The sequence below is a fragment of the Molossus molossus genome, unplaced genomic scaffold, assembly GCF_014108415.1.
Source record: "Molossus molossus isolate mMolMol1 unplaced genomic scaffold, mMolMol1.p scaffold_m16_p_19, whole genome shotgun sequence".
NCBI classification, from domain to species: domain Eukaryota; kingdom Metazoa; phylum Chordata; class Mammalia; order Chiroptera; family Molossidae; genus Molossus; species Molossus molossus.
The window spans coordinates 41711427-41737168 of record NW_023425354.1 but is presented as its reverse complement, the minus strand read 5'-3'; the positions used below and the strand labels follow the sequence as shown (position 1 = coordinate 41737168).

Below are 25742 nucleotides of genomic sequence, written 5' to 3'. Positions count from 1 at the left end.
TATGTTGCTTAACTTCTCCAAGCCTCAGTTCTTCTATGTAAAATGGGAAGGGATAGAAATACCTGCTGCACAGAGCTGTCATGTAGACTAGATGAGGTAATGTGTGTAAAGCATGAGCTATGCGTATAAAGTAGCGTAACACACTGCCTGGTGCATAGGGAAAGCTCAGTAAGTGGGGGCATCTGCTAGCATTTCATAGGGGCGGGCAACTCAATAAGGCAGAACTGTGGTTGTGTTTCTCTGGATGATGCAACTCTCAGAAGAGGGAAGAAATGGGAGCACAGGGCCAAGAAGTCTTGTAAAAACAATTCTTCTAGTCACAAGTAAGATCCTGTCCCTACTATTTTGTCTCTGGGATCTCTCCAGGAAATGCAAGCGATGGGCCCATCACATTATAAGGCACAGGCTCACTGAGCTTCTCCCTTCTTCCCCAGTGTCCAGCAAAGCCCTTAGAATGCCACATGAACCACTACCCTGCAAAGCCCTGAGGGCGGATACAGACTCTGCTATTGGGAGCACTACACTACTGCTCAGATTCATTTGCTGTGATGAAGGAACGAGCCTCTGCAGAGAACAATCAGTGCACAACTCAGCCTTCCATGCACGAGCCCTGCTGTCAGAGCCAACCAGACCACACTTCTCATTCTCGCTTTGCAGCTGTTGTAAACCATAGAGAATTACAAGTTTGGGTTTAGATTTTAAATAACTCAAATGACATATTCCATGAGCTCTAGGGCTGCTAAATGAAACAACAAATTTGCCAAGAAACGAATGACTTTCCAATTTTAAAATAAAATAATTCTTTTTTGCTATGGGAGTTGATGTCAAGTCCATACAGGAAAGAAAAATTCTTCATAAAGTAAGTTAATTTCTACTAATTAAACCACACTGGAGACAAAACCATGAGGGCCACAGGACAGTCAGGTTGTCTGATTTACTGTTGGAAGACAGACCCTGGCTTCAGTCAGTAGTCTCTCCATATCTGGGTCTGTCTACACAAATCCCTTTCTGAGGCCCTAGCTGGACACTTCAAGTTATCAAAGAAGGAATTCTGAAATTTAAGACTAATCTGTTTCCTTTCCCTGGAGGAGAAAACATTCAGTTATGAAATGAAAGTTCCAGGTCCTGGCTGGGTAGCTCAGTTGGTCAGAGCATCGTCCTGCTACACCAAGGTTGTGGGTTCAATCCCCGGTCAGGGCACATACAAAAAGTAACCAATGAATGCATAAATAAGTGGAACAACAAAGTGATGGATGGTTCTCTCTCTCAAATCAATTAAAAAAAAAAAAAGGTCCCACAATGTCTGCATTTTTTTATTTCATAAATACTCCAGCCCAATTCCTAATTTGTCCTTTTTTAAATTTATTAATTTATTTTTGTTACAGACGTTTCTCCTTTTCCCCCATTGACACCCTTCCCTGATCCCACCCCACTACCCCAACATTGTTGTCTATGTTCATTGGTTATGCATACATGCATATAAGTTGTTTGGTTTATCTCTCCCACTCCCCCTTGCCCCTTCTTCTGAAGTTTGTCAGTCTGTACCATACTTCTATGTCTCTGGGTCTATCTCGTTCATCAGCTTATTTTGTTCATTATATTCCACAAATAAGTGAGATAATGTGATACTTGTCTTTCTCTGATTGGCTTATTTAGCTTAGCATAATACTCTCCAGATCCCTCCATGTCATCTCAAAGAATAAGAGATCTTTCTTTCTTACAGCTGCATAGTATTCCATTGTATATATGTACCACAGCTTTTTTATCCACTCATCTACTGATGGACACTTGGGCTGTTTCCAGATGTCAGCAATTGTAAATAGTGCTGCTATGAACAAAGGGGTACATATATTATTTCTGATTGGTGTTTCAGGCTTCTTAGAATATATTCCTAGAAGTGGGATCACTGGGTCAAATGGCAGTTCAATTTTTAAGTTTTTGAGGAAATACCATATTGTTTTCCAAGTGTCTACACCAGTATTCATTGCCCCCAGCAGTGTACTAGAGTCCCCTTTTCTCCACACCCTCACCAGCACTTGTTGTGTGATGATTTGTTGATGGTGGCCATTCTGACAGGTGTGAGGTGATACCTCATAGTTGTTTTAATTTGTACCTCTGATGGTTAGTGATGTTGAGCATTTTCTCATATGTCTTTTGGCCATTTGTATGTCCTGTTTAGAGAGGTGTCTATTTAGAACCTCTGCCCATTTTTTAGTTGGATTCTTTGTCTTCCTTTTATTGAGTTGGCAGTTATGCTCTCCCATATAGTGGGTTCCCTTTCCATTTTGATGCTTGTTTCTTTTGCTGTGCATAAGTTTTTTAGTTTGATGTAGTCCCATTTATTCATTTTTTTCCTGTTTCTCCAGGCGATGTATCAGTGAAAATTCCACTACATATGTCTGAGATTTTTCCGCCTACATTTTCTTCTAGGATTTTTATGGATTCACAAGTCACATTTAAGTCTTTTATCCATTTTGAGTTTATTCTTGTGTATAGTTTAAGTTGGTGGTCTAGTTTCATTTTTTTTGCAGGTAGCTGTCCAAATTTCCCAACACCATTTATTAAAGAGGCTGTCTTTACTCCATTGTATGCTCTTGCCACCTTTGTCAAATATAAATTGAGCATATTGTCTTGGGTCAATTTCTGGGATCTCTGTTCTGTTCCACTGATCTATATGCTTGTTCTTGTGCCAGTACCAGGCTGTTTTGATTACAATGGCTTTGTAGTATAATCTGATATCAAGTATTGTAATCCCTCCTACTTTATTCTTCTTTTTCAAAATTGCTGTGGCTATTCAGGGTCTTTTTTGGTTCCATATAAACTTTTGGAGTATTTGTTCTAATCCTGTGAAATATGTCATTGGTATTTTAATGGGGATTGCACTGAATCTATAGATTGCTTTGGGTAGCATGAACATTTTAATGATGTTAATTCTTTCAATCCATGAACAAGGTATGTGCTTCCACTTTTTTATATCTTCCTCTATTTCTTTTTTCAATGTCCTACAGTTTTTTGAAAACAGGTCTTTTACTTCTTTGGTTAAGTTTATTCCTGGGTATCTTAGTTTTTTTGCTACAATGGTAAATGAGATTTTTTTTTCAGTTTCTCTTTCTGTGAGTTCATTATTGGTGTATAAGAATGCTGTCGATTTCTTGATGTTAATTTTGTATCCTGCTACTTTGCCAAATTCATTTATTAAATCTAGTAGATTTTTGATGGAGTCCTTAGGGTTTTCTATGTACAATATCATGTCATCTGCAAATAATGAGTTTCACTTCCTCCTTTCTGATTTGGATCCTTTTTATTTTTTCTTCATGTATAATTGCTGTGGCTAAGACTTCCAGAACTATGTTAAATAAGAATGGCAAAAGTGGCCCTGGCCAGTTTGGCTCAGCGGTTAGAGCGTCGGCCTGCGGTCCGGAGAGACCCGGGTTCGGTTCCCGCTAAGGGCACGTACTTCGGTTGCAGTTTGTCCCCGGCTCTGGTTGGTCGTGCGGGTGGCAGCCACTCGATGTGTCCCTTCACGTCGATGTTTCTCTCTCTCTCTCTTCCTCTCTCTCCCTCCCACTCTATCTGTACAAAAAATGGAAAAATATCCTCGGGTGAGGATAAAAAAAAAAACAAAAAAAAGAATGGCAAAAGTGGGCATCCCTGTCTGGTTCCTGATCTTAAGGGAAATGTGTTTAGTTTTTGCCCACTGAGTATGATGTTGGCTGTAGGTTTTTGATATATGGACTTCATTATGTCAAGATATGGTCCCTCTATTCCCACATTGCTGAGTGTTTTTATCAGAAGTGGGTGCTAGATTTTGTTGAACACTTTTTCAGCATCCACAGATATGATCATATGGTTTTTATTTTTCATTTTGTTTATGTGGTGTATCACATTTATTGATTTGCAAGTATTGTACCAGCCTTGCATCCCTGGGATGAATCCCACTTGGTCAATACTTTTTTAAATGTATTGCTAGATCCAATTTGCTAATATTTTGTTAAAAATTTTGGCATCTCTGTTCATCTAATTTGTCCTTAAAGAGACGGTCTGGAGCTTCAGCTGACAGGACTATGAATATAGCATTATACACACCAGGTCTGACATCACTGGGACCCCTTTCTTGGTACCACAATGTTCATATCTCATGTTGTGACAGTTATGTATAGGTTTCTTTCCCCATAATTATCTGTCACATTCAGTATTTCATCTTTTTTCAAGGCCCTGCACAAAGAGGGAGCTTGAAAAACATTTTGAATAAATGCTGATCAGATGAGAAGCACTTATTAAATTCCTCTTCAGACACCTTGAGAACATTTTCTATTTTCTGTAAACAAGAGAAAATACCTTCTCTGTGTGTGTATGTGTAGATGTATACTTATAAGAAAATCTAAAAAATATACCTCGAACTATTAAATAGTGGACATCTCTCAAGAAGAATTTAGAGTAGTTAAGAGGAATAAGAGTATTATTATTATTATTTAGAAATCTTTTTAAAAGAATGTGTCATTATTGATTTTAGAGAGGAAGGGAGAGAGACAGAAACATCGATGAGAAGAAACATCAATCAGCTGCCTATCACACCAATCTGATTAAAAAACAGGCACAGCAGTGATCCCACTTCTAGGAATATATCCTAAGAAGCCTGAAACACCCATCAGAAAGAATATGTGCACCTCTATGTTCACAGCAGTGCTATTTACAATAGCTAAGATCTGGAAACAGCCCAAGGGCCCAGCAGTAGATGAGTGGATAAAAAAGCTGTGGTACATTTACACGATGAAATGCTATACAGCTGTAAGACAGAAAGATCTCTTACTCTTTGAGACAACATGGAAGGACCTGGAGAATATTATGCTAAGCAAAATAAACCAGTAAGAGAAAGACACGTATCACATGATACCACTTATTTGTGGAATATAATGAACAAAATCAGCTGACAAACAAAGTAGATCTCAAGACATAAAAGTAGGGAATAGACTGACAAACCTCAGAGGGAAGGGGGTGAGGAGGCAGGAAGGGATAAATCAAAGAACTACATGCATACCCAATGGACACAGTGCAGCGAAGGCAGGTGGCGGGGAGCGGAAAGGAGGATGGCAATGGGGGAAAAAGGAGGGACATCTGTAACACTTTCAACACTAAGGAAAAAAAATGGGCAGACGAATAAACATTTTTCCAAAGAAGACATATATATGGCCAATAGACATGTGGCCAAAAAACATCCCTAATTATCAGGGAAATGTCAGTCAAAACCACAAGGAGATATCACCTCACACCTGTCAGATTAGCCATTAATACAAGCTAATAACAAGACCAACAAATAACAAGCGTTGGCAAGGATGTAGAAAAAAGGGAACCCTTGGTGCACTGTTAATGGAAGGACTGGTACAGCCATATGAAAAACAGTAAGGAGCTTCCTCAAAAAAATTAAAAATATAACTACAATATGACCTAGCTATTCCCCTTAAGGTTATCTATCCAAAGAAAATAAAACACTATTCCAAAAATATATACATCCTCATGTTCACTGCAGCATTATATACAATAGTCAAGATACAAAAGCAACTTCAGTACCCATTGATCGATGAATGGATAAAGAATGTGGTACATATATACAATGAAATACTACCCAGCCATAAAAAGAAATGAAACCTTGCCATTTGTAGCAACATGGATAGACCTAGAGGGTATTATGCTAAGTGAAATATGTCAGAGAAGGACAAATACCGTATGATCTCCCTTACATGTGGAATTTAAAAAAGAAAACAGCCCTAGCCAGTTTGGCTCAGCGGTTACAGCGTCGGCCTGTGGACCAGAGAGTCCTGGGTTCAGTTCCTGCTAAGGGCATGTACCTCGGTTACAGTTTGTCCCCAGCCCCGGTTGGGGTCGTGCGGGTGGCAACCAGTCGATGTGTCTCTTTCACATCGATGTTTCTCTTTCTCTTCCTCCCTCTCTACCTGAAGATACATGCAAAAATGTCCTCGGTGAGCATTAAACAAACAAACAAACAAATAAATAAAAAAGATAAAAAACAAAACAAACAAATCAAAGCAAGAACAGACTCAGAGACATAAAGAACAAGCTAATGGTGGTCAGAGGGAAAGGAAGTGGGGAGAAGGATGAAGGGAAATAAGAGGCATAAACTTCTTATATAAAATCAACAAGTCATAGGGAAGACAGTCAATAATATTGTAATAACCTTGTACGGTGTCAGATGACCTAGACTATTGTGGTGATCACTTTATATTTTAATTTAAAAAGTGTTTGTGACCTTGGCTCTGACACCTAATTCAAATAACAAAAATAGATCATTTGGACTTGATCAAAATTGAAAACTTTTGTACATCAAAAGACACTACCAAGAAAGTTAAAAAATAAAAGATAACTCAAGAATGAGAGAAAATATTTACAAATCATATACTGAATACATAATAAAATATATAAAGCATACATAAAATATATCTAGAATATATTTAAAAACTCCTAAAACTCAATAATAAAAAGACAACTTAAAAATGGGCAAAGGACTTGAATAGACATTTCTCTATAGAAGATACACAAATGGCCAATAAGCACATGAAAAATAAAAGTTCAATATCATTAGTTATTAAGAAAATGCAAATCAAAACCACATGGAGATACTACTTTACACCATGAGGATGGCTGTAATTAAAAATGAGCGAACAGAAAATAAATACCACCGAGGATATGGAAAAATCCGAACTCCGACGTTGGTGGAGGGGATGTAAAATGGTGCAGCTGCTGAGGAAGACAGTTTGGCAGTTCCTCAGAAAGTTAAACATAGAGTTACCATATAACCCAGCCATTCCACTCCCAGATATATTTCCAAGAGAACTGAAAACACATGTTCACACAAGAACTAGTACACAAATCACAAATGTTCATAGCATTGTAATAGCCAACAAGTGGAAACAAATGTCCATTATCTGACAAATGGATAAACAAAATGTATATCCATATTATGGAATGGTATTCAGCCATAAAAAGGATTGGAGTACTGATACATGCTACACAATTGATGAACCTTGAAAACACTATGCTAAGTGAAGGAAGCCAGGCACAGAGGCCACAATTATGATTCCATTTATATGAAATGTCTAGAATAGGCAAACCCATAAAAACGGAAAGTAGATTAGTAGTTGGCTGGGGTTGGGGGGAAGGAGGAAATTGGAAGTGACTGCTTGGGGTGGGGTGTGTTCTTTTGGGGGCAATGAAAATGTCCTGGAATTGGATAGTTGGAATGGTGGCACAATCTCGTGAATATGCTTTAAAAAAAATGGAATTGTATACTTTTAATGGTGAGCTTTATGTGAAATTTTGTTATATGAATTATATTTCAATTTTAAAAATAAAATAAGAGAAAAAATTGTATCTAAAAAGTACAATTTCAACTGTATAAAATGTATAGAATGAACACACCCAAATTTTCATCTGGTTGATGGCAAAACAAATGACATTTTTTCTGCCTTTTCATTCTTGCCTATAATTTCCAAGTTTTCTCTTGATTATGTGTTACTTTCTTCTCAGAAACAAACAGAAGTTAATCTCCAATTAGGATGTTATTCACATGAAGAAATATATTCTTTTCGCATCAAATAAGACACTTATAAAATGTTTTGAAACACTAACGGGGGCTCAGCGGCTAAGGGAATGCCACTTCCTTGTTCAGAACAGAAGTCCTTGTTCTTGGGCAGAACTGCAGAGACCCTGCCCCCTCTTCCGCTCACCCACTCTCCCTCATGCAGGTGTTAAGTGGCTGGAACACTGAGCTGTAGGGTAAGTCACTCTATGTAGGTTTTATAAGTAGTGAACCTTTTGCAAACACTCTTAGGCTCAAACAGCATGATCAAAAATCACACCTACAGTTTCTATATTTATAATGTAATTTTTAAAACTGGGCAAGTATAAATGTATATTAAAATGACCCCTATAAGCCAAAGGACAATTCTATTTAGAAAGGCAACTTATGCAATGGCCAAGAAAAGGAGAAATGCAGCTGCATGAAGTGGGAAAATTTTTAATTTCATTAAAAAAAAAATCTTCCAAACTCAGTGAGCCAGTTATAACAACTTACCCCGATCTACTCTGCTTTCATGGAGGCTGACTATAATGTTTACCTTGAATCTAATCATCGAGTCACTAATAACGCATGTGGGTATAGTTAATTCACATCTAGACATTTGCTTTTAATTTCAGGGCTTTTTAATTTGCAGACTATTTTGAATCCCTCCTCAAGAGTCAGGAGTTGAGGCAATTAGCAAAAAGCCGTGGCAGCTCACTTCTTCCGGTAACAGTGACAGCCCGGGACATTATAAACTTGTCAGGGCTAGAACAATAAACTCCAACCCAGCCCTGTCCTGAGGGTTTTATCAGTCTACATTTCTAGCAGATGTCAAAGTCGCATCTGTCAAATAAGAGCAAAAGCTGATGCATCAACTAATCAGTTAGAAGGAGCTCCTCCGTGGCAGGTCTTTCCAGGTGAGCTCATCCTCCTTGTTTCATTGTCGATCAATCAAGGGTGAATGTGGGTGGGCTTGGGAGGGTCTCTGATCAACTTGGCTCCTTGGCTGACTTCTTACCTGCTCCAAACTTTCCAAGAAATTCACTAACTTTCTATGAAATTTGGCATCAGTTAAAGGGTATCAAGATATTCCTTGGTTCATTTTGTTGTTTATTCTGATGCTCTAAAATAAAATGGTGGCCACAAAAGATTCAAACAAACAAAACAATACAAAAACAAAACAAAACAAAACAAAAAACATATCCTGGGAGCAAAACAGCATGGGGAGGAGGTAAAGAGACAACAAACGGCAGGTCTTCAGGTGGGGTGCCCAACAACTAGACTAGGAGTCCAGCCAGTTGGGAACTCTGGCTCAGCCCAGGGCGGCCTCTTCCCAGCCGTTTGTTGGGAGCATGGGCAGTGGCCCTGACTAATCCACCAGGGTCTCTGTTATAGGTGAAGGTGAATGATGTTCAAAGTGAACATCATCTACAGCGAGAAGCACAACCTTCACAGCCTCCCACAGCAGGCTGCAGTCAACCCATTCTCCAAGACCTAGCCTGCCTTGTGGAAGAGCCCACAGGAGTTCTGTTGCCTTTCTAGAAACCAATCTGTAAGGGAAAACCCTTGAAGGCTATGGAGCAGTCACTGTCAGGACCCAAATGCACAATGGTTGCTGGATCATGATAATTGGGGCAAAGATGAACGAGGGGAAGAGTTTGACTTAAAGAAGTTTAATGGAAAAAAAAAGAAGTTTAATGATTTGGGGAAAAAAAGCTCAGCCAATGTGGCTCACTGGTTGAGCATAGACCCATGCACCAAGAGGTCACCGGTTCAATTCCAGATCAGGGCACATGCCCAGGGTGTGGGCTCCATCCCCAGTGGGGGGCATGCAGGAGGCGGCCAATCAACGTTCTCTATCATCGATGTTTCTAGCGCTCTCTCTCTCTCTCTCTCTCTCTCTCTCTCTCCCTTCCTCTCTCTCTAAAATCAAGAAAGAAAGAAAAAAATTTTTTTAAAAAGTTGAATGACTTGGAGAAGTCTGTGGATAAGACAGCTACCCAACTAGGGGTGAATAAAAAGCTCGTGGTTCTGTAGGATTTTCTGCCCAATGATTTGTAACCTGAAACTCTCTGCAAACTTGACAGGAGAGAAAACAACTGAACAACTGGAGGAGATATTTGTAAATAGATTATGCCAGAAATTTTCAAAAACAGAGGACCAAAAAGGAAGAGAAGGGTGAAGAAGAGTCAAGTGTCCCTAGCTGACCAGGATCCACACCACAGAGCGTAGTATCTGCAGGACACAAAAGGTGCAGTTCAGGACTTTGGCCCTGGAGAGGTGAGTGCAGAGAGAGGTCCTGCTGCCCTGAGACATGGGCAGCTCCAGCCCTCTCCTCCCTCGGACAGAAGTAGGTCAACAGCTGGCCAACTGCCTCTTTGACATCCCTCTACCAGTGTTCTACAAAAAAACACCTTCTTCGCAAACCTGCGCACAGCTCCTGCCAGTTTTTCATGGTATCTATGTGGTTATCCTGTTCAGTACCCTCACCTAGTCTAGAGGGGCTTTCTCTGCCCATGTTACTCTGTCTCTTTTGACCTTTGGAGCATTTCCTAGCACAAGCGAGACCTTACATGTCCTGGAACTGCCCCAAGCTTATAGGCTTTCATGGTCATCAGATACAACAGGGCCATTTATTTCTCGTAAACTTACAGCTCCCTAAATGTAAAAGCAAATGCACTAGTAATTAGAGTCCAGTCAAAGGAGGGGAAGAATCGCTCAAAACAGGTATCTGGCACTGATGTCATTCAAGTATCCTTTACTGGGACCTATCTCCCATACAGTTAGCTGGATTACCTTATGCTCTACCGACCCTTCCCAACTGGAACGTGGGAGCTCAGGGGGCACTCCCAGCTGGGACCTATGCTCAATGCTTAAACTTCCTTGTCCCCACACAGACCTCTGTGGGGCTGAACCCAGAGCTGCAGGAGTCTCTGCTTGAAACCAGGCCAGAAGCACAGCTAGGGTAGGGCAGGGAGGAGAGCCAGCATGAGGACACCAAGCTGCTGTTGCAGTCAACCACATACTTCTCAGGAGACACATGCTTCTTTCAGTGGCATTGCTGCTACCTATTTCCTTCTGTGACTTGTATTTTCTTTAAGGGAATTGTCATTTGCTTCGTGGCCCTTCTCCTCGTTATTAAAAGGAAATCAATTTTGAATATGAGTTAACAATCAGAGGAGTGTGTGTATATATGTATGTGTTATGTACATGTACTTCTATTAAGTGCAGAAAGAATGCTTTGTGGTTCAATTGTATTTATTTTATAAATTCTTTTTTACTTTATTGATTTTAGAGAGAGAGGCAGGGAGAGGGAGAGAGACAGAAACATCGATGAGAGAGAACATTGACTGGTTGCCTCGTGCATGCCCCCCACTGGGGATTGGGCCCACAAACTAGGCATGCGCCCTGACTGGGAGTTGAATCGGCGACCTCTTGGTGCATGGGTTGACGCTCAACCACTGAGCCACACCAGCCGGGCCCGTTATATTTATTTTAATCAAGTCATTAGTGGTATTGAGTAGGCAGAGCCTGTGGTCCTACCTGAAAACTGAGAGCTGCTGCCTCCACTCTTTAGCCCGGTGCCCTGAGGGATCAGCTCATGTGCCTACTCTCAAGGTCTTGGAAGGGCAGAGAGGGGATCCCACTGAAGTACCAGAATTTTAGGACTGGAAGAGTGGGGGCTACAGAAGATAGTAGAGTGAGAGGCGAACAAGTGAATGGGATTCTAAGCCCAATCTCTGCCCTTACTGCCCCGCTCCAATCAGTAGCTCAGTTTTTCCGTGTTTATCTATGGGCTCGGTGGCCTCCAGTAAGTTTCAAATGAGTGCAGCATCCCCCCCCCCCCGCCTACAGCTGAAGCAAAGTGATTGACTTTAGGAAAATACACCTAGTACAGTGTGGGACACACAGTGGATGTTCAAAATATGTTAGCTATTATTCTGTGTGGATTCCACATCAGAGTGTGTTAGAGGAAAGAGTTTTGGAAGTCAGTTTTGGCCCATCTCCCTCATTTAAAAAAAACAACCTGAAAAATAACTTAGTTAAAGTATGTAAATGCAAAAAATATGTTTCAAAATGTATGTAAATGGATTTGTATAGGAAAAATTCAAATAAAATACCAGAGGAGAATGAAAAAAATTCTTTGCTTCTCCACCTACTCACTCCAGCTTCCTTCCCCAGAGACATCCACTGTTATCATTTCCAGACCTTTTTCTTACACACTTACAGACATCAACATGCTTTTTGCTTTTGACATAAATGGAACTATACCAGATGCACTGGGCTACAAGCTTACATTTTGTACCTAACAATCTCTGAGAGGGTCCCGTGACAGCGCATCTAGGTCTACCTCCCATTCCACCACCTTTAACCACTGGACACACCTCTTCAGGGTGGATGTGCCGTACTTTACTTAACCATTCTTCAATGATGGACTCCCAAAAATCTCCTTTTAGCCCTGGACAGTTTGGCTCAGCAGTTAGAGCGTCAGCCCGCGGACCAGAGAGTCCTGGGTTCAGTTCACACTAAGGGCATGCACCTCGGTTGTAGTTTGTCCCCGGCACTGGTTGGGGTCGTGTGTGTGGCAACCAGTCAATGTGTCTCTCTCACATCGATGTTTCTCTCTTTCTCTCTTCCCCCTTCTCTCCCTCCTGCTCTATCTTAAGATAAATGCAAAAATATCCTCGGGTGAAGATAAAAAAAAAAACTCCATTCATTTATTTATTTGTTTGCTTTTAAGGACGTAGTTCACCTCTTTCTTGGTATGGATTGTTCTTTACAGACTTCATAGCTAGATGTGAAATTGTTGCCTCACAGTGCACACACATTGAAAATTTTGATACATAATGAAAACCTGCTCTCCAAAAAGGCGGTGTTCAATTTGTATACTAGCACCAAAATCCTGTCTTGTTATTATTCTTATAATATTTTTTGCCAACCTGATGTATGGAAATGAATATCTTGTTCTGTTTTTTTCACTTCTTTATATAAGCCAACTGTTAATTTCTTCAATGAATTTCCTGCTTGGCCCTGTACTTTTTTCTTGGGTTGACTTTTTCACATTGATTTTTAAGAATTCTTCATGTGTGCTGGATATTAAGCATTTGTCTTATAGAGCTTAAACTGGTTTTCTCCTAGTTTGTGGTACGCCCCTTAATTATATTTGTGCTCTCTTTTTCCAAGCAGACTTTCATTCTTTTTATGTTGTTAAATGTACTTTTCTTTATGGCTTCTGGGTTTTACGTCTTGTTTACCCCCAGTACTCTCTTATTAAAGGACAGCCTATTCTTTTCATTTAACAGGGAAGACAGTTCCCGGAGTTACAGCAGAGTCGGAACTAGACCACACGTCTCCCTTGACTGCTGATGCAAGGATTTTCCTCCCAAATCACACTGCTTCTCTGTTACCAGCAGTTTTTTGTTTGAATCCAGTTTTAAAGGAAACTCAGGAGCTGTGACTCTCGCAGCTTTGATTTCCTCCTCCTCCAGCCTCACTCCTGCCTGCCTGCACCAGGTCTGTGTACTCTCTGCATGACTAGGAAGCAGCGATGCGCCAGCCGTGATTCCTGCATTCAGGGAGCTCAAGTCTGTGTGTGTGTAATGTTGTAAACAGAAAGTACTATAAAACATAGTAATTTGGTTTCCCCTCAATGGGAAATCTGAAGAAAGCATATTGTTGTGTTAGCAGGGAGCCTGGGGTTTAAAAAAAGAGGTTTTCAGAGAGACACTTTGGGCCTGGTCTTTGTTTACATGGACAGTAAATGGTTTTAACCAACACTATCATATTTCAGGTTTCCGGTGGAGGACACAGCCCTCAGACCTGTTACCTTTGTGTTTAATTTTTTGTCATCTCTCTGACATGCAAATCTGTACACATGGCTTTGAAGTTTATGGAGACACCTTGACCTGCTTTGCTCACCAGAGACATTAAGAAACCAAACTATAAAGTAAACACATATCCTAACTGTAATAAAATTCAATAGTTAATAGAGTAATAAGGTATTTGTGATTAAATCGCTGGTCTGTAAAATGAGGCCTATGCTTAAAATCATAGGCCATTCTAAAACCATGGAGTACTGCATAAGAGACAAACAATGAAGAATCCATACAAAGTACTCGATAGCATCACTACTGACATGAATTCAGTGACATCTCTGGAATAGATGCACTTGAGCTAATAGATGGAATCACCACGCCATGAAAGACTGAAGCGAAGCCCAGCCATCCAACCCATGCGTTCCATGCTCCAACCTTCCCTGGGGGAGGTCTTACCAGGGAACCATCTGTCAGAGTGCAGCCAGAGAAGCGTTTTGCAAGAATTCCCTCAAAGTTAGTTGTTCTCTGAATAGCAAAAAGAAGCAATTTCACTTCAATTTCCTTAGCTCTGGTACGCATAATCTTGGCAAGTTCTGTCCTTCAAAACAAAGAGATAAGAATATTGTCAAAGATAAGACGGAATAAATGGTTTTATAAAAATATTTTTTAAAAATTTAATTTATTGATGTTTTAGATTTGAGAAACAGAGAGCGCGAGAAAGAGCAAAAGAGAGAGAGAGAGAGCAAGAACATTGTTGTTTCACTTATTTACTCATTCATTGGTTGATTCTTGGATGTGCCCTGACCAGGGATTGAACCCACAACCTTGGTGTATCGGGACGACACTCTAACCAACTGAACTACCCAGCCAGGGCACAGAGTAAATGGTTTTAGCTTATATATTTGTTAAAAAGTATGTGGTGCCCTGGACAGTTTAGCTCAGGGGTAGAGTGTCGGCCGGTGGCCCAATGAGTCACAGGTTCGATCCCAGTCAAGGGCACGTATCTCGGTTGCAGTTAGTCCCTGGTCCTGGTCGGGGTAGGGTCGTGCGGGAGGTAGCCAGAATAAAGACCATATTCTCTGTGATGTTAAGGTAGATGACTATAATGAATTACTCTAAGGTGGCCGAGTTATGCTAAGATACGGAATTTTTTTTTTTAATCCTCACCCGAGGACATTTTTCCATTTTTTGTTCAGATAGAGTGGGAGGGAGAGAGAGGAAGAGAGAAAGAGAGAGAAACATCGATGTGAAAGGTATACATCGGGTGGCTGCCACCTGCATGACCCAACCAGGGCCGGGGACAAACTGCAACCGAGGTACGTGCCCTTAGTGGGAACCGAACCCGGGTCTCTCTGGACTGCAAGCTGATGCTCTAACCACTGAGCAACAGCCAGAGATGGAATTTTTTTTTATTAACCCAGAGTTAATGTAATTGTGAACTAGTAAAAGGAAATATAGAACTAATAAAACCCAGTCACCACTACTTTATGGTACAGCTGCAGGTAAAAAATAAAAAATAAAATGACTCTAACTTTAGCTCTGTCATGTATATACTGATCTAACCTTTTTGGACTTTAATTCTTGGATATAAAGGGACGACATGGCCCTGGGCTACACTCATGGACACTGAAGACAGGATGAATGAGAGGTCTTTAAAATGCTTAGAACACTCAGATGCCAATATTATTAAGTACTCAAGGATTATCAGTACTGTATTAAGGGTGGGAAATTTGTTCAACAAATATTTCCTGATGTTTTACTATGTCACTGAAGGAGGTACACCCCTGTCCTTATGGAACTAGCTATCTATCAAGTCAGAAAAGCAAATTGATGATGGATATATACAACTGCAAGCTGATATGTGACAAAGACATGGGGGAAATGTGGGACAATGAATCAATACAGGTACATTTGGTGGATGAGTCCTGAGTTGGTGGAGTCAAGGAGGCAGGTGTTCAAGGCAAGGACGAGGGCAAAGGAAAGTCCTGGAGCAAAGATGGGAGCAGAGAGTGGGGCGATAATTGAATGGGGTGATATAAATCATTTGGTGGCGTCAGGAAGTGATTCCAATCCTAAGACAACATGGAACTGCTAAAGACAGGAGGACTGATTTCAGTGAACACCAAGACCAGCAGAGGTGGAATCTACCTTGTGACGTGGCAAAATTCCACTGCAATCCTCTCGGTCATGTACCACTCACGTGGAAACATTCGGCCGTATTTCTCCTCATAGTCCACAAGCTGGCGTTTTATCCAGGCATAGCGTCTGTCAATTTTGTCCAGCCATGCAACCTTAGGAATCAGGGAACAAAATCCACCCCAGTATTTAGAAGTAGTGTTGATAGTTTAAGGAAACATCCAAAATATAGAACCAAGGAAAACACAACCAAATCCTCTACTTCTCATGCTTTTAAAGAATCTAGACTACTTTTTCACTTGATCCAGAGGTTTTTACCCTGAGGCCCATGACTAGGCTTCAGAGGTCTGTAAATTTCCTGAAACTGTATGCAAAGTTTTATGCACAGCTACCTTTTTCTGGAGAGAAGATCTGTAGCTCTCATTAATTTTTCCAAAGGGTCGGTGACCCCAAAATGGTTAAGAATCACTGAACTGTACAGTTAACCCCTGGGATTCATGGTTCACCAATCAAGTCTTTAAGACGATAATACTAATAAAGCACAAATCTGCAGACTTCAGAGTATTCCATTTTCAATAAAATTCAAATGTCACTTCTGATCTCATTTGGTCAATACTTACATCTTGGTTTTCTTGAAAAAGTACTAGATACTCTGACAGATGCTGTTTAATAAACTTTTTGATGATTTCTTGTTTGATTCTGGGGTCCAAAATATTAGCAACCAGACATGCATCTCGTAGGACATTGCTAGGTCCTCCTGGCCTCTGTTAAAACAAACACACACCAGTTCAAAAGCCAGAAAGAACCTCTAAATCTCATGGCCTCTGACAGCTGCTACTTCTCGCCCCTCTCTTGAAGTTATTGCTTCCACTCCCCTGACACTCGTTCTGCTGCTGTGGATGGATATTTTAGTTACTTGTTCCTCGATGAGAGAATCATTAAGCTAGAGTGTAGTAGCCAATATAAAAGCTACTCTGTCAATCAGCAATGGACATTTTGAAAAACATGGCCAGTAATGCTCACAGGAAACTTTGCTTTCCAAATACCAAAATGGAAATCGCCTTGTGGAAGAGCCCAGAAGGCAGAACGACCGTCTCACTTCACATGCACCACTTTTCCTGATTTCAACCTCAGAATCCTATTCTTTTTTTTGTATATCAAAGTTATGATACACTTTGCAAAAGTTTATTATTATAATGTAAATAATTCTATTTGTTTTCAAAAATTACATTTAATTACTGTTATTTTTTAAGGCGGGGGGGTCAAGGGAATTTCATGAAGTAATCTTTCAGCATGGTTACATTCTGAAAAAAGAATGACACATTTTCTCTTATTCTTTCAAGAAAAGGATCTTTGCCCTGGCCAGCGTGGCTCAGTTGACTGAGTGTCAGCCTGTACACTGAAGGGCCGCCAGTTGATTCCCTGTTGGGGCACACCCAGGTTGAGGGTTCAGTCCCTGGTCAGGGTGTGTGTGGGTGGCAACCGATAGATGTTTCTCTCTTGCATTGATGTTTCTCTCTCTCTCTCTCCCCTCCTCTCTCCAGAAAGGGGAAAAAAAATCAATTAAAAAAAAAAAGAAAGAAAGAACAAGATCTTTAAGAGTTAAATGATCTCTAGAAAAATGTTTCCCTTGCTTCATCTTCGACATGGAAAGAGGTAGATTCCTATTCTTAAGGTGCTATATTTGTGCCAAACAATACCGTGGCATTTAAAACCTAAAGACAAGTTCCATGCCCTGGCCGGTTTGGCTCAGCGGTTGGAGTGTCGGCCTGTGGTCCGGAGAGACCCGGGTTTGGTTCCCGCTAAGGGCATGTACCTCGGTTGCAGTTTGTCCCCGGCCCTGGTTGGTCTTGTGGGTGGCAGCCACTCGACGTGTCCCTTCACATCGATGTTTCTCTCTCTTTCTCTCTTCCTCTCTCTCCCTCCCACTCTATCTGAACAAAAAAATGGAAAAAATGTCCTTGGGTGAGAATAAAAAAATAAATAAAACCTAAAGACAAGTTCCACCAGACTTGCTCTACAGATAGTCAACCACTCAGATATGCAGATAAATATATTATAATATCAGCCCCTTGACCTAAAAAAAAACAGCAGAAGGACATCAAAGGGCTATATCAATACATCACAATGGGAAGGCCTTCGTCATTACCGAAGGCAATTCAATCTTGCTGAACCGTTCTTTATGGTAACTCCCTGAATGAATACGGCTGGCTGAGTGCACTATAGTAAAAAGAACACTTGGAATCTACTATGCGCTTGGCTGACTAGCCACGTAGCTTTGGCACAGTTATTGAACCTCATCTGAAAAATAACAGATTTTAACTAGGTGCTGAGTACGTTTCTTCCAAATCTTTGTGTTTTGTTTTATTTTTGTCAGTTGTGTCCAATTTATCCACCTCCACTGAAATTTAAATGTTTCCTAAGTGTTACCTAACCCGGCTCAGAGCTTACTTGTTAAAATGCTGACTTGTTCCACACTGAGTGGCTGTGTCATTTTTGAGCACACCGACTGCTCAACTCGTGCTCCTGGGTAGAAACGTTTGAACTGAGAGAGAAGTCACAGAATTCAAAACCCGTGGGTTCAGATTTTTTCATTTCAAAAGGACTTCATAGGTTACCTTGGATAATATTTTAAAATATCGTGAGTTCCATTTGTGAACAGAAATAATAGCACAAGGCCTTTAAGAAAAGTCAACAGCCATTAAAAAAGGGAAAAAAGAAAATTCTTTAAAAAACATTGTTACTCAGTCAGAGAAAAGGGAAGCAAGTTGTTAAAACCATTGTAACTTCATCTGCCTGGTGGGATCGGGCAAAAGATGTAATGTAGGTCATGGTTACTTTCTTCTAAGTAATAAAGCTGGGCTGCACCCACATTTTCCTGAACAGCAGATCCGACACGACACTAAGAAGAGTCTACTGCTTATAATCTATGAATACTTTACAATCTCTTTTCACAGAATGGCTTTCCAACATCCACTCCCCAGAGTTACATCAAATGAATAAGGATATAAAGTCTCAAAGGAACATGCTTTACAAATAAAATGTGTGATTACCAGAAGACAGGCACAATGTGGGCAGACATTAAAATCAGGAGCAGGTTTCCTACAGAAAGTAGTAATCTACAAAGCTGAGGCAGCTAGTCCTACCTCTTTTATGGAGCACCAAAAAAAAAGATTAAGGTATTTCCTTAAATCAGATTATAAAGCAGATTCAGGAAACGTTCTTTGGCCCAGTAAATAAACATATATCCACCATCTCTTCCACCACGAACAGTGAGGAATGCTGCCTGTCCACGTGTACTTCGGCCCACATCTGCACTGAACAATTCTTTCTCTTGAAATAGCTCAAGTAATAGAGAAATAAGAGCTTCTGAAAGGTCTTCCCTTCTTGACACATGCAAAGCATTAAGACTATGTCTGCTACAATTAGAAGGTAGAGCTAAAGGCAGTTAACCAAGCACAATGCCAGCCAAGTGAGGCAAAGCTTGTCACACGAGAAGTGTAACCAATAGGTCACAAGTGAAATACTGTGGGCTCCCAGACACAACACAAACAGCTATGCTACCAGTGGGAGCAGAAGGCATTAATGCCAAAGAACAGGATTCTGATGGTCAAAAGCAAGTCTCTGACTGTGTCACTCCAAGTTACATAAGCCAGTGGACTGCCCTCCCTGCTGTCTTTTCACCGAACTGAAACCAATAAGTTATGTAACAATCCTAAAAATCACTGCGGCTTCAAGATTTTTAAAAAACACAGCCGTGAGAAAAAAAGGAATTTACCGGGCAGACAAGATATTAGGCTTGACACACATTAAATTATATCAAAACCAAAATCCTCACTTCTTGATGCTGAAAGAACATCGACACTGCTGTGGGATATTTAAAATCAAGGATGGTCTCATTACCCGGAGGCTTTGACAAACAGACTTACGGCTGCCACCAAATCCTTTCAGAATGATAAATGGGAACAGTAACTGTAGTGAGTGTGAATTATGTAAGAATGGCGACAATATTAAAGACTGGCAAGAAAATGCATATCAATACCTTGGTACCCTGGGAAGGAAATGCTTCTTCAAAATCGGCCAGGATTTGCTGTCCTAACTCAGTCTGGGCAGCCTTCACTCTGTAGAGGAAAGAGAACATATCACTGTCTGGTAATTTTCAAATATTCATAAGTAATTATGCAAAGATCTATAGAGGTTAGAACTGTTGGAGTCTTTAGAGACAGGAAGGAGGGAGGGGATGGCTAGATAAGAGAGGTCACACAGTTAGTAGCAGGTATTATGACCAGGATCCAGGTATCTGATATAATCACAAGATGGATTTTCTATATCCATAGATTTTCTATATCCAAGTTCTTCTAGGCCGCGCCTTGCCTGCCATGAGGAAGTAGGTTAACCTTTACCAAATGTCATTAGGTGGTAGTTATGCTGCGGAAAATGCTATGTAATAAGGCCCAATTCAAATATAAATCCATTTTGAATCACCAGTATAACTGCTCACTTGCTCCTTGGAGTAAACGGGAGGAGAGCTCCATACTATTTCAGAGTTGTTGTTTTTTCCAACCCAGAAACCAAGATCGGATCATAAGTTTTAACAAATGAGTAAAACGAATGTTTTCTAGAGTAGAAAGAAAAAAGACCCAAATGATAAAATGAACTGCTAAGTGAGAGTGAAGGCCATTGAATGAAGCTTTAGGTTCACTCGGAAGATTGTAAATATGAAGACTGAGTTACGATGAAAAACCAGTTAGAAAGGGAAGGTCAGTACTTAGCACAGCAGTTCTGCATGTACATTAGAAACTGAACAAATATTTGTCAGCTTGAATGAAAGGAGAAGGCGGAAGCAGCCGGGTGAGGAAGTCTGTGCCATGGTCCCGCAGTGCTCGCCCTCCACCGGGGCCACGGGCCCTGCAGCCTCCCGAGCTGCAGTGGGGCAAGGCTCTGAGGCCCCGAAATTGCCTGGAGCCCGAGGCAAACATTTTACCTTTGCTAAAAGCACCATAAAATAGTGTTCTTCCTTTCTTGGTCTCCACCCTGTTACTTTGGAATTAACTTTATGAAGTTTCTAGAAATAGTGAACTGCTCAAAACCACAATTTCTTTGGCTACCAGGCAGTGCCTAGCAACCTACTGCGATTTTTTTTTTTTAATGAAGGGATAGGCAGGACCCAAAACAGTCTGATTTTTCTGTGGCACAGTCATAATTATGCCTTTATTTTAAATACTTTCCAGGGTTTTTCCACTGTCTTCAAAACTCTGATAGGTGGGTGTGTAGCCTCTTTCGTTAGCTTTCAAGGGAGCTATAAATGCCAAGATAGGGCTATTGCTGGCACCGCTCCCCAAATCGTAATCAAGGCCATCCATCCAGAGCTGCCCAACAGACAACGGGAAACATTTCTGACAGGCTTTTGTAAAATTGTACCTCGGAGATCTTGTGACTCCACATACTGGCCCAGGCAGCCAGCCCCCCTGGTGCCAGGGCACAAGACAGAGCTTCCAGAGCCTCAGGCCCCTCTCTCCTCCTCTCCTCTCGGCAACACACGGGGAGCACTGTTCCCTCCTGAGCCACAGGGCGCATTTCTGGAGGGGAGGTCCCACCCCAGGCGGCGACACTCTCGGCCATATTCTCAGGGCTCCTGAGCATCTCAGTGATAACGATGGTCCCAGCTCTGCCTGTTACCCCAGCATCCCTTAACTCCATCTTCTCACTGAATTTGAAACTGCGGTACCTGAAAAGACAACCGGAGGCTTGGTGCTTCCAGGGTGCAGAAGAGAGGGTGAAGTACCAGACTATGATCTGCAGACCCCCTTGCCACCTTCAGTCCATTTCAAAGTCACTTCTTGATATAATCTAGACTCAGCTGTGCCACTAGTGAGCTACACATAATCCTAGGGAAGCCATTTCTGCTGCACAGGCTACCGCTAAGAAGAGTTGTGAAATAAGAGTGGGGATGGAGGCCCGTACAGCTGCCTCTCAGTGTCCTCCCCAGTACTGACTGTTCCACAACACCCGTTACAGCGCTTGCTGCCAACAGCATCCATCTTTACAGGTCAGGTGCATAATCACTGTAGGAGCAGAAGAATAAGCTTCCGCACATAAACATTTCCCAGTGTAGTTTCTGAAGTGTCTATCGGTGATTTAGATGAAAGATCAACCATTCATTTCCCTTACTGACATTAATAATGGTGTCTGTAAACCCAAACCACGATTCCACCAGGGTGAGAGATGAACAGCAGTCTTTACAGTAATCAGGTGCCTAAACAGGATCCTAGGGAAAAAAAATCACTTAAAAGAATCTGTTTTCAACTTGACTCCTTTAAGTGTGCTCCTGCCTCTTCTAACAGTGAAAAGTAAATGTCCACTGTGAGGAGATGGAACAACCAAGACTGTTAGCAGAGCACATATGTGGGCTGAGCTACCAAGATTTCCTGGTCACTCATGAAAATCAATCTACAACTGACAGAGAACAGGGTAGTAAATAAAAATTCCTCCTGGCACCCAAATAAGCTCGGCCTGATTGAGTGGTGGCAACTCAGGAAATAAAAGATTCACTGTGCTTGCTGCCCAGAAAGAAAGGTCAGCCAATCGGCTTCTCACGTCCTCTATGCCATGAGCCTAAGGGTTGTTTGAAGGGGCCTTCTCCTAAACGTGTTATCAGTTTTCATAAGGCGTGGTAGCAGAGGAGCAGCAAATCATGAAAATTATTTACACTTTTGTAGATAAAGTAACCCCAATGCTCCCACTGCCTTGTGAATGACAGTCCTAAAGAAAATGCCCACAAAGGTTCACAATAAACTCACCTACCAAACACTCAGTCTGTTCTGGTTAGAACGGTTAATTAGCCACACTAGTCTGAGATGCTCCATTTCCAGATACACAGGCTTTATAATCTCAACCTAGAATCTTAGAGTGACTCAGTGGATGCTTCTGAGATCACGAAGTACAACCCTTATACTTTTGAAACCCTCACACTTTCGAAACGTACACGTTTGAAACTGAAGTAGCTTCAGAAGGAACTTGTCAAAGACACACAGCGAGGCAGGCCTTTTCATCCTCTACTTGAGTCGCTTTTATCACTACACCATGCCATCCCAATCTATCAAGTATCACTCACACAGAAGAGATTAGAAATAGCCCTGAAAAATATTTTTTAGTTCAAAGGTTTCATGGGTTTCAAGAGAATGCAAGAATCTTCCATTCTTTCTCAGGAAATACTGATTACTAGAAACATTTGCTTTCATGGATATTCTTTTTTTATTTATTTATTTATTTTATACTCACCCGAGGACATTTTTCCATTTTTTTGTTCAGTTAAAGTGGGAGGGAGAGAGAGGAAGAGAGAGAGAGAAACATCGACATGAAAGGGACACATCGAGTGGCTGCCACCTGCACAACCCAACCAGGGCCGGGAAAAACTGCAACCGAGGTACGCACCCCTAACGGGAACCGAACCCAGGTCTCCCTGGACCGCAGGCCGACACTCTAACCTCTGAGCCAAACCAGCCAGGGCTCATGGATATTCTTAAACCAGGAGGATTTGTAATATGAAGATGATATTTTTAGACATCTTTCCTTCAATGCTATATTAATGTTTAAGCATTTTCAAGAAGGGTAGTTGGAAAAAATAACTACATTCAAATCAAGGTCCATGAACTTCATATTTCAAATGTACAGGCAAAGACTTCAAAATACAACCTTTTGTATGATCTCTACAATTTATAGACAGCAAGCTATTAAATTAGAGCAGCTAAAGCAATGCATAGGGTATAACTCTCTTGCCTTCTCCCCTCCCCCCAAACAAACAGCGATTTCTATCATTTCCAGATGGTTCTACTATTGCTATATAAACATCAGGAAGGAAAATCACCAGAAATGATGCTAAAAATAAGAAGTCTGGACTTTCCTCAAATTTTTAATACCTCTTGAAAAACAATTGTAGCCAAGCACTGAAAACAAGAAGGTCTCTTCTCTTGTGTTACCAAATAGCACATACTCTATGTTAATTGCATAAAATTCTTGCAAATAAAGGTTTTGCACTAAAAGAAAAGTAAACTTTCCTGTGTTTGCAGCAACCCTATACGTAATGACTGGAGCACTGAAATATATTGACCAAGTGTTAGATTGTCTCTTTATACAGGGAATGTCATCACAACAGTGATCACAACATTCCTTCAAATTTATAAAACCACCTTTTTGAAAAAATGTTAGAAAGCAAAGAGTCTTAAAAGAGCACATTCTCTTATTTGTCTCTGTATTGCTTCTTTTTTTTTTTTAATCCTCACCCAAGGATATTTTACTATTGATTTTTAGAGAGGGGTGGGAGGAGAGATATCGATTGGTTGCCTCCCACACGACACTGATCTGGCCAGGGATTGAACCTGCAACCCAGGTATGTGCCCTTGACCAGAAATCAAATCCACAACCCTTCGGTCCACAGGCAGACACTCTAACCACTGAGCACACCAGCCAGGTCTCTATGTTGTTTTTTATAAAGAAACTTCAGTTCTGCTACTTTCCTGCCATCCACAATGCCCATTACACAACACATAACCAACCAGTTAGTAACCAACTCCTCAACACAACTTGACCTCATGGCCATTGTCTTGGTATAGTTCTTATCTTTCTAGATAAGTCTAGAATATAGTCTCAACCCCCAGTGTCTTGCATCTATAATCCACCAGACTTTTACAAAATACAAGAGAGATCATGCCCCTCCCTACTTAAAATCTTTCACTGTCCACCAAATAAAGAATAAATTCTTTTTTTTTTCTTTTAAATCCTCACCTGAGGATATTTTTCCATTGATTTTTCAGATAGAGTGGGAGAGAAGGAGGGAGGGAGAGAGAAACATCGATGTGAGAGACACACCGACTGGTTGCGTCCCACACGACCCCAACCAGGGCCAGATGAATTGCAACCAAGGTGTGTGCCCTTGACCCGAATCGAACCCATAAATAACTCTTTGGTCCACGGGCCAATGCTCTAACCGCTGAGCCAAACCAGCCAGGGCAAGAATAAATTCTTTAGCAAGGCATATAAACTCTGACAGTACCTACCTATGTAGACTTTCACTCTCCATCATCTCCCAGTGCCACAATGTTTTCTCTCTTCTATTCTCTCAACCCCTTTCTTGTCTTGGCGGTAAGATTCTACCGATTCTTTTAAAACTAGATTAAAATTCAATTCTTCTATGACTCTATCTTCAGCCCCTGAAGGTTCAGTCTATCAATTCCTGTTCTAAGATCCTGCTATGCCTTATACAGCAAATACCAGTTTTGTTCTCTCCACGCCATACTGAAATTCTGTATGTCTCTCTTCTCTACACAAAAGTGGTGAACTCCTTGAGAGCAGAGAGTGTGTATTGCTTATCTTTGTGCCTTCAATACTCCAGCACAGGGCCTAGGATATAGAAGGTGCACAGTAAATATCCATTAGGTAAATGAAGGGAAGAATAAATGAATGGGAAAACCAGACCAACTCTGGATTATCATGAGGATAGGGGCAGGAGACACTGCCTCCTTCCCTCCTTCCCTTCTTCCCCACCTCGAAGAGCAAATCTGCCTTCTGCATCCAAGCTTCCTTCTTTCTCGTAGCCCCATCTGTCCGCTCTCTTAGCTGCTTTCCATCCCCAGTGTGAGAAGGCGACCAGCCGTCTCTAAGTGTGAGGAGTTAGGAAGGATGAGTGAGAGTGGCGACTTCCCTAGCATTCTGCCAAGCTCTGTTCCAAATTCCCTCATAGTTCTTGGGCATTTCCCCTGTGAGGGCACACTGAGTGCAAGTTGCCATCTCCCCTTCTTGACCCAGAGACTTAGAAATAATAAAAAGAGTTTAATATAAATTCAGAACCATATAGAAAAAAAAATGTGGTACACCAGAAACTCCGAGTCTTATGTGATTTGTTACAAGGATATAAACAGCTGGCATCGTTTCCCTCAAATGTAGAAAACCGAGGGTTGTTCAGATATACAACTTGCCAGCTGCCACTGCAGGGATGGCAAGCCAGCGACTACCTGACACAGGCAGCTGTAGGAGACATGCTCAGGAGTTGGTACGGGGATGGTGGGCAAGATGTCTGCATCACAGGGTTAGGTCAGATGCCATCTGAGGCTCCCTCTTACAACAAGATTGTACGATGAACATACTAAGTGAAGTGCTCAAGCACTTCCTAGCACCATCTCTTCCCAAAGGGGCAGATCATTTTCTCCAATGACATT

General features: G+C 41.2%; 1 protein-coding gene across 2 annotated transcripts in view; it reads right to left on the bottom strand.

The window, feature by feature from the left end:
- The window catches only part of VPS53 (VPS53 subunit of GARP complex), a 160850-nt gene that overhangs the window by 76145 nt on the left and 58963 nt on the right, over positions 1 to 25742 (bottom strand). For both annotated transcript variants that reach the window (XM_036268118.1, XM_036268119.1), the window contains 4 exons: positions 19571 to 19649; positions 16149 to 16292; positions 15541 to 15683; positions 13849 to 13990 (listed from right to left, as the gene is read on the bottom strand). In XM_036268118.1, the coding sequence (XP_036124011.1) occupies positions 13849 to 13990; positions 15541 to 15683; positions 16149 to 16292; positions 19571 to 19649 (508 nt within the window). The remainder of the gene's footprint in view (positions 1 to 13848; positions 13991 to 15540; positions 15684 to 16148; positions 16293 to 19570; positions 19650 to 25742) is intronic.